The 13121-nt window shown below is 51.7% G+C and overlaps 1 protein-coding gene across 1 annotated transcript in view; it reads left to right on the forward strand.

The window, feature by feature from the left end:
- NRDE2 (NRDE-2, necessary for RNA interference, domain containing) overlaps nucleotides 1-13121 on the forward strand; it is a 39127-nt gene that overhangs the window by 11240 nt on the left and 14766 nt on the right. The window contains exons 5-8 of the mRNA XM_037031089.1: nucleotides 4603-5053; nucleotides 5861-6266; nucleotides 7806-7939; nucleotides 10160-10280. Of these exons, the coding sequence (XP_036886984.1) occupies nucleotides 4603-5053; nucleotides 5861-6266; nucleotides 7806-7939; nucleotides 10160-10280 (1112 nt within the window). The remainder of the gene's footprint in view (nucleotides 1-4602; nucleotides 5054-5860; nucleotides 6267-7805; nucleotides 7940-10159; nucleotides 10281-13121) is intronic.

The raw sequence follows: 13121 nt of genomic DNA on the forward strand, positions 1-13121 counted from the left end.
ATATGGCTGGGCATTTTCTAGCCTGGGAAACCGAGGGCTGGTTCTCATTCTGACTTTGCCATTTACTAGGGATGTCATTCAAGGCAAGTCATGTAAGCCGTCTGAACCTCTGTTTCTTCGTTTGTGAATTGGGAATTGTAACTCTGGCTGTGCCTGACACTCAAATATTAGAAATATTTGATAGGGAGCTAGAAATCAGTGTGCAAATGTGAAGGGTTATTATTTATAAATAGATGAACAAAGGAAAAAACACCGACAGTGAGTGGCTCTTGAGCCTCTGCTAGTGCATGGCCCAGACTCAGGAGGAGAGTTAGCGAAACAGCTTCATCTAAGCTGCAGAAATGCCACTGTCGGGGGTGGAGGGCGTTGGCATGGTGTCTCAGTGACTTAGGAAAGCGCTCAGGAGGTGTGCCTTGCCTGGAGTCACAGCTGTGCAGCTCTTGGTGTCCAGGTCTGGGGAGGCGTGGCTCCCACGGCACTCAAGCCGGTCAGGAGATGGTGGGAGTGTTGTGCCAGGCACTGAATTTTCACACCCCAGAGGGACACGGACAAACCGAGAGCACTGAGAGGGAGCCTCGGCCAGCCCTGGCGCGTGTGGACTGGGCCGTTGTGCGGGGAGCTGTGCTGCATCGGCAGTGTTCTGTGTAATGGGAGGGCACAGCCGGGGCGCATGGGTGGAGGGCAGGGAAGTCCGGCTTGGCCAGCTGCAGAAGTCGGACCGACTGTGGGCGTCCCAGCAACAGTGTCTGGGCTGGAATCCCGTGGTAAACAGGGCGGGGTTCTGAAGTCACTAACATGGAAGAGTCAGAATCGCCTTTGGAAAGTTCCTCAGGACTGGAACCTGCCAGTGAAGTTTATGGGTCGCCCTGTCTTTGGCTGTCCACCTGATGAACTGCTTGGCTTATGTTTAGGAGCCAGGTTTAAAAGGTAGTAATAGTTTAGACTTACCTGCCTCTTACTGTATGGATAAGGATTTTACGTGTATGAACCTCATTGATCATCCCAGCAAGTCTGTGACCTAGGAACTATTCATCACCCCCATTTTACAGACAAGGAAACAGAGACACGGATTTGTGTGCTTGTTTTAAGTAACTGGATCAAGGTCACCCAGTGAGTAAGTGTTGGCCTTGGGATTCGGACCCAGGCAGTCTGTCTCTGGGAGGGGCATGCTCACGCTGATGTCGCCGAGGGAGAGGCGCTGCGGTGCCCAGCCCGGCTCACTGTGGGGCTCGGACGCTGGGCGGGCTCAGGGCAGGGCATGTGCTTGGCTTGAATATGACCTCTCCTGTGCCCTCTTCCTCTTTACTCTTTTTTCCTTGTTTTCTTTTCTTTTCCTTCCTTTCTTGATTCTTCTCTTCCCTCCTGCCCCCCACTTCCTTCCTTCCTTCCTTCCTTCTTTCTTTTGGTGGCCAAGTGCCTATAGCTGAATTTATTTAAATTAAATGTCCATATGATGTCATTTCCTCAACCTCCACAGTGGGGGCTCTGCCTCTGGAATTATTCAAGTGCAGATTAGCTGATTATTGGATAAGGATTTTATAAAAGAAGTGCCTTCATTTTGGGGAATATTGAATTAAATTTTACCTTAGGTCCTGTCCAGTTACTAACATTTTATGACAAATGATAAACTGACCACAATCTCAATGTCCAACAAATCGGAAGTTGTTAAATACATTATGGCACTCCAATGGACCAGTTTGAAGCCAATAAATATTATATATTTTAAGACTAATGGTGTAAGGAAGTGCTTAAATAGAGGGAAAGAGAGCATGAAGCTATGTATCAGCTGTTTTAATGTACAGTGTGTGTATATATATGTAAATCTATACATACACACATCTCTGAAGGTAGATGCTTGATAATATGGATCAGTAATATTCTTTGTTCTCCTTTATTATTTTCATCTAATTTGTTTTGAAATGCTTTGTTAAAATCAGTTTTACAAAATGCACTTTTAAATTCAGAAAACTCAGTAAATATTTTTTTAGAGACTATAATACTGTTCTAAAATAATGTTCATTTTTAGGAAAAATAAAATAGTAATTAAGGAGAAAAAAACTAGTTTTCTTACTTAAAATTGGCTCCGTGGGGAATGGGGGCTTATTTAGAGCTGCCGCAGCACTATGGCCTCTCCTCTGTCACCTTGTGTTTGACGCATACACGGCTGGAGGGAGAGCATGAAGTGAAAGGGTTTGAGAGACAGCTCGTGCGTGCGTGCGTGCGTGCGTGCGTGCGTGTGTGCGTGCGGCCCTCTCCCCTGAGGTGGAGCCCAGTGCACAGAGGCAGAAGGGCAGAGAGGAGGCCGGCAGGCGGAGGGCCAGCGTCTGTCCACAGTGGGGAAGCAAAGGAGCTGTGGGTTCGACCACAGGGGGCCGGTGGGCGGGTGGGGGGTGGAGACAGAGCTCCCTGGAGGTGACTGAAGGTGGCAGCCTTCTCTGCTGCCTTTTTCTCCCACAGCATTTTATGATGAAAATTTTAAGAAATATAGCCTAAGTTGAAAGGCTTTTTACAGTGAGCCCTGATCTGCCACCCCCTTCATTCTACCATTTTACTGTACTTGCCTTATCATATATCTGTTCATTCATCAACCTTTCTTATTTTTAAAATTTTTATTTATTGATTTTAGAGAGAGGGAGGCAGGGAGAGAGAGAAACACTGATTTGTTGTCCCACCTGTTTATGCATTCGCTGGTTGACTCTTGTACGTGCCCTGACCAGGGATCGAACCAGCAACCTTGGTGTATTGGGACAGTGCTCTAACCAACTGAGCTACCTGGCCAGGGAAACCCATCTTATTTTTTTATGTATTTCAGAGTAAATTGCTGACATCAATAAACTACCCCCTAAATACTTCAACATGGATATCATTAACTAAAGTGCAAGATGCGTTTCATTTTTTCTTTTGGTTTAAAATTTTCATACATTGTAATATACGAATCTTTGCTTGCTGAGTTTTGGCAGGCATACACCTGGGTAATGTGGACCACTGTGAAAATGTCAGACCCTGAAATGGGACCCTGAAAGTTTCCTCCTGCTCCTTTCCCGTCAGTCCACCCCCCACCTCCCCAGAGGCCATCACCTTTCTCAGTTTTTCCACCGTTAGTTTTGTCTATTCTAGAACGTCATAGAAACAGTCACGCAGTGTGGATCTTTGTGTCTGGCTCCCTCCACTCAGCGTCCTCTGTGTCCAAGCATCCTCCGTGTTGTGGCGCTCACGCCGCTTGCTTCCCCCTCTCCTGTCGGTGGACACCCAGGCTCCATCCAGTCGTGCTGGGCTGTGAGGAGCAGACTTGCAGAGAACCTTCGTGCCAGATATGTCTGTGGGCACGTGCTTCCCTTTTTCTTGGGCAAATACCTAAGGATCAGAATTGCTGGGCCATCGGATGGGTCTACGTTTAGTTTTTCTAATTTCTTTTTAAAGGTTTTATTTATTTATTTTAGAGAGGGGAAGGGAGGGAGGAAGAGGGGGAGAGGAGCAGTGCCCTGCGAGGGAACATCGGTCACTTGCCTCTCCCACGCCCCCAACCCGAGCCCCGGCCCACAGCCCAGACGTGTGCCCCGACCTGGAGTCAAACCAGCGACCTTTCGCTCTGTGGCCAACCCAACCCACTGAGCCTCACGAGCCGCAAATACGTTTATTTTCTAAAACAAACTGCCAGACCTTTCCCTGAAGTGATTGCACCAGTTTATCTCCCCGTCTGCAGCAGATGGGAGTCCTGGTGACGCCACAGATCTCTCACCAACAGGTGTCGCCGGCCTCTTTAATTTTGGCTGTTTGGGTGGGTCCGTGGCTTTAATTTGCATTTCCTTGATGACTAATGATGTTGAACACTTTTTTGTGTGTTTGTTGGCCATTCACGTCTCCCTTTGTGAATCCTGTTCGGATCTTCTGCCCGTTTTTAAATTGGGTTGTTTATATAACACACGTACTGAAAAGTGCAGTTTCCCTGAGCTTTTGTGCAGATACTCAGTAGTCATGTGTTTGTGGCTTTGGGGACGCCTACACGTTCCATAAAAGCATCTAGAACCAGCCTCTTTTCCCCTAGAGCAGAAAATAGCCAGATGTAATTTTGTTTGACATACTTTGTTTCAGGATTAAAAAAGAACCTCAGACCTACATGTTGTCTCTTTAAGTGGGGACACAGGACAGTGCCGAGGAAAAGGGACTGCTCGAGGACACGGCTGGCCTGGTGTCACCTGAGGCCTTGGTGTCCTTCTTCTGGAGCAGTGTGAAAGGGGATGATGATATCCGCCTTGCTTGTCACTTGTGTTTGTAATGGTCAAATGACGTCATGTAGGTGACAGTACTTGAACTGTGAAGCTCCAGGAAAATAGGAATCACCAAGACCTAGGCACCAGGCCATGACCCTAAATTCATGAGGGGTTAACGAGGCCTCGAAGTGTTAGAAGACTAAGTCAAAGGGTCAGAAAAAGTTAACTGCCAATCCTCATATTTCTTTAAATAGATATAGTTTGGAGGTAAGGCAAATTTGAATGTATGCGGTTACCTTGCATAACAGGCCTTCAAGTCTGATGCGCTTTTACTCATTCAGAGCCAGTGCACATGTTCCCTTAGTAAATTTTTCTCTTTCTCAAATCCAAGGTACAAGAGGAAAGGAGACTCCTGCCTTGGCATTAACCCTAAGAAGCAGCGCATATCCTGGGAGGGGGCTTCTGCGGCGAAGAAGCACTCACACAGGCGTGTCGAGCGCTACTTCACGAAGAAGAACGTGGGGCTGATGAACGCTGACGGGGTTGCCGTCGGCAGCAAGACTGGACCTGCCTCGTCCGAGCCAGTGTCCTTCATCCCGGTGAAGGGTGCGGATGATGTGGCTCCTCCCGTTACAACCTGGCTGAACCCTCTGGGGATTTATGATCAGTCCACCACGCAGTGGCTGCAAGGACAGGGTCCTTCAGAGCAGGAATCAAAGCAGCCAGACCCAGAGCCAGACCGAGAGGACGCGCTTCTCAAGGCCAAGGTGGAAGAGTTTAACAGGAGGGTGCGAGAGAATCCTCGGGATATTCAGCTGTGGATGGCCTTTGTTGCTTTTCAGGTAGGTGTCCCTGTCGCACTTCTCTTACGGTGGCAGTCCTCATTTTGGGCAATGCGAGGTACTGTGCTGGTCTTTGCGAGCTCCTTCCTGGGAGGAACCCAGGCGCTGGGCACCTGAAGTTACTAGAATGCAGCCCTTGGCCTGGGCCTTCCCAGAGTGGCGGCAAGACTGACGTGTGAGGAGCATGTGCCGTCCGGGTGGTAAAGGCTTCAGTGTGTGATTTGGGGGTGGACGAGGGGCTGACTTGCCATAGAGAGTAGTAGGGAAGGGCTTCCGAGCGTGGGTGACATTTGAGTGGAACCTGGAAAGGAGAGTAGATGGTCCCCCGCCGGCGGAGGCATTCGGGGTGCAGCCCCAGCACGAAGAGCTCACAGGGCGGTGGGAAGGGGCTGCTCGCCGAATGTCTGAGGTGCACGGGTTCTCTGAGTTCCACTGTGTGTTTGAGCCACTTACACAACTATGTTCTGTCCCACATCGACTGTTTTAATGGTAGTGGTAAAGTTGACTCTGCAGTAAAGGGTTTCAAGGCGTTGCATGCTAGTCATTGATCCACAAGTCTAAGTGCTAAATGACCGAGAAGGGGCAGGCTGGTGAACACAAGGTCCGGTTTGCTCGGTGACACAGGCACGTGGGGAACTGAGGTTCCATTGGAAGAAATTGTGATGAACAAGACCTTCACGAAAGCCTGAATGGCAGTTCATTTTGAGAGACGAGATACCCTTTTGGGGCCTGTTGGTAACTTGATGAGCAGAATCAGAGGATCCCCCATTGCCTTTGCATTTCTCAGTGGGTCTTTTTCTCGTTGAGGACGAGGTCATGAAAAGCCCCGGCCTATATGCCATCGAGGAAGGAGGGCAGGAGAAGCGGAAGAGGTCCCTGAAGCTCATTCTGGAGAAGAAGCTGGCCATTCTGGAGCGAGCCATCGAGAGCAACCAGAGCAGCGTGGACCTGAAGCTGGCCAAGCTGCAGCTCTGCGCGGAGTTCTGGGAGCCCCCCACGCTGCTCAAAGAGTGGCAGAAGCTGATCTTCCTACACCCCAACAACACCGCCCTTTGGCAGAAATACCTTCTGTTTTGCCAGAGCCAGTTCAGCACCTTTTCGGTATCAAAAATTCATAGTCTTTATGGAAAATGCCTGAGTACTTTGTCGGCCGTGAAGGATGGCAGCATCCTGTCTCACCCCGAGCTGCCTGGCACCGAGGAGGCCATGTTTGGTAAGGAGACGGTGACTAGATCCATTTATGTGGGAGGAAACAGATTTAAAAAAAAAAGGTTTTATTTATTCTTAGATGGGGAGCGAGGGAGAAAGAGAGGGAGAGAAACATCAATGTGTGGTTGCCTCTCATGCGCCCCCCACTGGGGACCTGGCCCGCAACCCAGGCATGTGTCCTGACTAGGAATCGAACCAGTGACCCTTTGGTTTGCAGGTTGGCGCTCAATCCACTGAGCCACAGCAGCCAGAGCAGGAATTATACTCGTGACTGTAGTTGAAAATGAACATTTATTTTGGCTTATTTTAGAAAACTTTTTAAGTTGATAAACCTGATTAATAAGTTGATAAATGGGTTAATCAAGAAAAAAGCTATTGTGATGCCTCTTGACCATAGCACACTGTCCCCCTCGGTGGTGCTGGCAGGGGCACTGGAGGCAGCGGGCGAGGGCAGTACCACTGCCGAGAAGCGCCGCTTCTCTCCTCACTAACCAGGGAGGCACAGTCGGGCTCCGGACCTCGGGCTGCTGACGGCCTTGTCCATTGCGATGCCTGTGCCACTGCCCTCATCCAGTTCTCGGGGTGCAGGCAGTGATGCTCGTGGGGCGCCCTGACTGACTAGAGATCACTGTGTGGATGTATAGGCCATTGGTACTGTACTGTCAACACTTTTGGTGTGTCCCGAAGGAGCCTAGAATGCTTACTCTGTGCAGTCATGAGAGCAGAGGCAGCATGTCGTGCAGGAGCCAGAGGGCACAGCTCTTGCCTTGGACCCTGGGCTTGCCCTCCTTGGTTTTGGTGCGTCCTTGGCCAGGTTCCGTCACCTGTGTGAACTCCCGTTTCTCCCTCAGCGCCCATAGTGTGACACCCGCTTTGCAGCATGTTGTACAGTGACCTGAGGTGATGCACAGGTGCCTGATGCACAGGCAGCGAGCTCAGTGTCAGGCAGTCACTGATCAAAGTCCTGCCATCCCCACGAACTGCTAAAGATGCAGATACATTGCTCTAGAAATAATGAGCGTTCACCACCCTGACATAAAGAGCCTTGTCTGGGTGTCACGTGAGATGTGCTCACACAGCTTCGTGTTATTTATGGGGCACACGGCAGGAAGCTATTTGTTCTGTGGTGAATGGAACCGAACCACAGTCAAGGCCGACTGGAATTTCCAGACCCCCCAGCTCCGAGCACAGGATGAAGATCGCTGGCGGACAGTGCCATCTAGTGGTCAGCAGAACACAGATCTTAGCTTTCTGATAAGAAATCTGCTGTGCCATTCTCTTCCTAGAATTTTTCTTGTGATCGTGAGCTTTGAGTTTCTGATGGTGATTAGGTTTATGTACATGTAGTTTCAATTGTTTGTATTTGTGTTCTGTGATGGAAAAATCAGATTAAGTACACTTGGGTTACCATGCCGTTGTGAGCCCTTGTAAACTGGGACGCGCAGGGATTACAGTTCTGGAGGTGCAGCGGTAGCTCCCTTCGGGGAGGCGCTCCCCTGCCACCCCCTCCGGGGTGCTGACACCCGTGTCTGCCCACCCCCAGCCCTCTTCCTGCAGCAGTGCCACTTCCTGCGCCAGGCCGGCCACTCCGAGAAGGCCGTCTCTCTGCTCCAGGCCATGGTGGACTTCACCTTCTTCAAACCCGACAGCGTGGAGGGCCTGCCCACCAAAGGACAGGTACGGCCCCGCTCTCCTTTCCTCCCCTTGCCGCCCCTGCTTCTCCCCTCTCCTTTGGGGGGAGGTCAGGTTCATGGGAGGTCGTGGTAGTATTTGTAAAACAGTGTGTCTTCCTTTGTATCAGACCTGCTGACTGAGGGTTGTTTCTCAGAAAGATTCTGGCAATGCAAGGAAAATTCCGTAACGAAGAAGACCCTCCTGCAGATACAGACTCCCTCACGTCCCCTCTTCTCCTTCCTCATGGTCCTTGTTAACATGCCGGTTCTGCCCACCGGTCGGGGAAGCCCTTGCCATGCCTTTTAAACCCTGTGTCACCCTGCCCCCCTTTCTAATGTGGGTCTTGTGTCACTCCCCCATTAACCCTTCCACTGCCTCAGATCTTTGCGGGGTGGCAGATGGAACTACGTGCTGGTACTTTGTCCTGATTGGGGGAAGAGCTGACGATTCACATGGCAGATGGACATTACCAAGGCTCGGGGTGTGAAGCAGTACAGAAGAACCTTACCATAGAGCTGCTCATATAAGAGCCTTCTTTATCCTCTTTCCACCGAAGAAAACTCTCTTTCCTGTTCTGCACGGAGGGTCTGGTGGGAGACGGACAGGATGTCTGAATTCGTGGTGACCTTTTGAAGGCCTTCTTGAGAGGCTAAAGTCTCCATGTTGTATAATTTTTATGAACTGCCTGCAAAGACTTTATCATCATTATTTTTATGTTTTATCCTAGACAAAATTGTGTTTTAAGAATATCAGTGTAACTGATTATTAGTGTAACAAGCCAGATAGCAGTTATTTTAAGACAGATTTTACTCCCTTAAGAGTATGCTGTGCTACAGAAGTGACCCTTAGCAGCTCTGTGGGGCACGTGCTGTGTGGTTGGGGGTCAGGGTCGGGGCGCTCGGGGCGGGTGGAGGGTGCTGCCCAGGACTGTGGAGCATGGAGAACCACGCCTCTGACAGGTCGGGAGGGCTGGGCGCCGCTCTCGAGGCTTGAAATATCAACAGCAAGTGGAATTGCAAAGTATTTACATGACAACTTAGAAATAAGCTTGTTATTTAAGGACTTTTGTATCTTCGTGACTGAGAGACATTGTTACCACAGGCAGACAGTCTGGTGTTGCTGGTCCATGGGATAAATTGGTTTTTACCACTTGTCACGCTTTTGGAAAACACACCCATCTTTTTCTCGAGTGCGCTAACTTCTGTCCCTCTTGTAAGAGTAAACCCCATGAAGATGGAGGGTGGTCCCCTTGGGTCGTCTCCCTAAGGAGGAGGCTGCCGAGCGCTCAGCAGCCAGGGCCCAGGCCAGGATGCTGGCCCTGCCCACCAAGGCTCTCCCGGACACTGTCTTGCCCCTGACGTGTCTCCGGGCCTGGGCTGGATAATCCTGCGGCTCTTGCCCTTGGGGTGCTTGCCGGAAGCCTGCTCATCCTCTTCGAAATGCTTCTTACCAAAGCACTCAATGAGCAAGTTACTGGCTCTCCTTTAAAGTCCTTATTGGCTGGTAACTCGATCCCTTTCCTGTTGCTTCCCTGTTCACCTTCTGCTCCACGTGGAGTTGTTTGTTGCCACGGAACTGGACTGCAGAGCTGGTGACGTCCAGGTGAACGAAGTGAGGCCAGGCTTTCACATGCAGGTCTTTTTATTCGTGGGGCGCCAGCCATCTTTAGCTCTGTGCCAGCAAGCACTTTCTGTGTCCCTGTCAGGAGTGGGGCACTGTGCCAGGTGTTGGGGATAGTTAGTTGAGATGTGGCCATGCCCTCAAGACCTCAGGGTCTGTCCTGTTAAAACCTTCAACCCCCTTCCCCTGAAAAGGTCTTAAAAGCAACAGGACTTCAGGCAATGGGGGCCTGGCTGCCCCCCGTTCCTGTGAGACGGGCCTGCCGGGCCGGCACCGGGGAGCCGCTCTCCTCCTGCCCTTGGCCCTGACCTGGGCCAGGCTTTGTAACCCAGGCCTGGAGGTGTCATCCCGTCACTCCTTTGCCGTATTCTAGGTCCAGCCCACACTCACGGGTGGGAATCCCACGGGGCAGGAGGAGAGGGATGGAGGCTGCCGTGGAGGCTGCCTCCCACACGAAGTAGTTACATTTTCCTTCTTGGGGTGTGTGTGAGGTTTGACGGGAGAGGTTTCAGGAATCAGCCCTGGTTCTGCCAGTCAGCACTTTGCCTGGTGGCTCACGGTTTTGCGCAAGTGGGGTAACCTCTGTGTTTTAAATCTGAACAGGTAGAATTCTTCGAGCCCTTCTGGGACAGCGGAGAGCCGAGGGCGGGGGAGAAGGGCGCCCGAGGCTGGAGGGCCTGGATGCACCAGCAGGAGCGGGGCGGCTGGGTGGTCGTCACTCCAGGTGAGGCGCCTTGGCGTGCGCGGGAGTTCTTCCGGACTTTGTCTTCACACGTTCATGAGCTTTTGTTTATACGTGTGCGCCATTTATCAGTAGCTTGAGGACATCGTACAAATACCGAAATGTTGAAAGCACGCTGAGTAGATGTCCCGGGAGAACAGACCGCTCCTTTCCCTTTCGGGGCGCCAGCTCTTGGCCCGTGGCCGCATGCAGCCCAGGGTTCTGTGAATGCAGCCCAGCTCGAAATCGCGCACGTGCTTAAAACATTATGAGATTTTTGTGTGTGACTACATGTCACAGTGTATTTAATGGGTGGCCCAAAATAACTCTTCTTCCAGTGTGGCCCAGAGACGCCACAGGGTTGGACAGAACCTTTGAAGGTTGTGAGAACCTTTGAAGCAGTCCACCCCCCATTCTCAGTGCGTGATGCTTCTTAGAGGAAATACTTTCTTTTTCCTTAGCCTTGTACAGGCTGTTCCTGAAGAACTAATCTTGTTACTAATCCTCCCACCCCATCCCCACCTTAGTGTGTATTTGAGAGTCTTTTACTTTTGTTCTTCACTTGGTTTTACTTTACTTTTGCAGTGTCCAGATCCTTTGAAAAATACTCACTTTTTAAGGAATACTGTAAAATAACCATTAGCGAGCATTTACCCTTTCCAGCAGCACTGCCTGATAGAAATACAACTCACGCACATGGGAAACCTCACACTTTCTAGTAGCCACATTGAACAAACAGAAAGAAAATGGGTGACTTAATTTTGATAATGTATTTTGTTTGATCTAGCATATCAAAACATCAATATTTAGGCATCTAATCAATATTGAACTAATGAGGTATTTTGCTTCTATTTTTCACATGAACTCTTTGGACTCTGGTGTGTATTTTCCATGCGTAGCACGTCTGAGTTCAGACTCGCCACGTTTGAGGGCCCCAAGGCCACGGACTAAGGGCTGCCCCATCAGCCAGCACAGCTGTGTGCCAGTCAGGAATTGCTGCCCTCGCCCAGTTTCATCAACAGTGGGGAGGGCGGGGAGGGGGATGGTGGGCACTTGGGAGACCAGACCTCACCCAGGTGCAACCCGCTGCTTGTCCCAGGCCTGCCACTTTGCCAGGCTGAGGCTCCTTCATCCGAGACGTGACGTGGGAACTGGGTTGGCTGTGGTCTGTGTGGCCCCGTGTGGCTCCAGGTCGGCAGCACGTCATCACCGCTTGGCCTGGGCCCTTGCGGTGTCGAGGACCGAGCTCTGGGCAGCGCCATCCGGTGATGGCCGGGCCCTACGTGGGCTGTGAGTGTGCTCCGCCTGCAGGCCCCGGTGCTCTGGTTCAGGCCCCCGGGGGGTCCACACTTGAGCCAGAACCTGCAGGCCGAGAGGGAAGCTTCGCACGTGGCTGCTGCTTCTGCGTGGGCCACACGAAGACCTAAGAGGAGCAGGTCTTTTGGTAGCACCTCCGCTTTCTTGGAGTGGCCAGCTCAGCACGGCTGTCTGTCTTCAGGGTTTTGTTTGTGTTAGAGTGAGTGAGACCCTCAGAGTGCGCGTGCTCACGCTCTGCGGTCCCTGCGTTGGACCTGTCTGTGGTGTGTGCAGGTGCTGGTGGTGGCGCCTGGAGGCTGAGTCAGCGTGGCGTCTCTGGTGAGGGCACAGAGGTCCCGCGGTGCTCCTCGTCGGAGGCGGGGGTGGTTTTCTCAGCGAGGTGGTGCGGGGACACAGCTTTGGTGTTTCATGTCACCTTAGGGACCTATGATGCTGCGTGTAGCCCCTGCCAGCTTTCCAAACGCTCCCATCGCAGTCTCTGAACGCGATGTGTTTCTTCCCACCGAGCTTGGTGGGGGGCCTCAGAGCACCAGGATCTGAAGGAGGTTGGCGGTTTCTTGTTTCCAGAAAACTGCTTGGTAGCTGCTTTTGTTCGCAAGTTCTCTTGTCCTTCCTCACAGGGTTGGCACTTGAAGAGAGTGTTGGGGTGTATCGTGGATTCCAAGGTATTTGTGGTGACAGCGCAGCTTATTTCTTCTTGTATCGTATCACTTCCTGTTAGTCTGGAATTGTTGCCTGCGCGTTGGTGTCAGACCATGCAGTCTTGTACATTTCTAGTGTGACAAACTCAGGCATCTGGGCCTGACACAGGACGCACTGGGGTGGTTTCCCTGATGCTGCGGGTTTTTCAGCATGAGGAAAGGTTACCTTAAAGGTAGGTTACTAGAAGAAGGTGATAATGAAACTTTAGTTTTCTTTGAGGCATTCAGAGGAGTGTTAAGATAGACTGGTGGGTTAAAAATGCTCAGATTCATGAGAGGTTGGAAAGAGACACACGGGGTCCCCGTCCCGAGGCAGCGTCGCGGCACCGTGTCCCAGCCAGGGGTCGGCACCGGGGCAGCCCGCCGAGGTCGCTCGGATCTCCCTGGTCCCACGCCCCTCCTCGGTGTCCGGCACTGCGCGGTGTTGTCCCACATGAGCTGGGACTCGCCACCACTGCCGTCCGCACACAGCCACGTTCTGCCCCCACACGGCTCCCGCGGGCCGGGCCGTTCAGCCACTGGTCTGTCCTTTATCTCTGTTTTGTCACACGTGTTCTAGAAGTATGTCATGTCATGGGACGTTTTTGAAGCTGTTTTTTATTGTAAAACACTCAATGTGACAGTTCAGCCATTTCTGAGTGACCACTCGGCGGCACTGACCACATCCCCCCTGCTGTGCCGCCGCCACCAGCCCGTCTGGCCAGTCCCTGCTTCTTCCACCGGCTGCGACCGAAGCTCGGTCCCCAGCCCCCGGCCCCCACGAGCACCGCTCTGCGCCCGTCCTCGTGGTTCCATGGCTTCAGGAACCCCGCAGAAGGGGAGTCGA

This window comes from Sturnira hondurensis, unplaced genomic scaffold (genome assembly GCF_014824575.4).
Source record: "Sturnira hondurensis isolate 20B ecotype Veracruz unplaced genomic scaffold, ASM1482457v3 Scaffold0021143, whole genome shotgun sequence".
Taxonomy (NCBI): Eukaryota; Metazoa; Chordata; class Mammalia; order Chiroptera; family Phyllostomidae; genus Sturnira; species Sturnira hondurensis.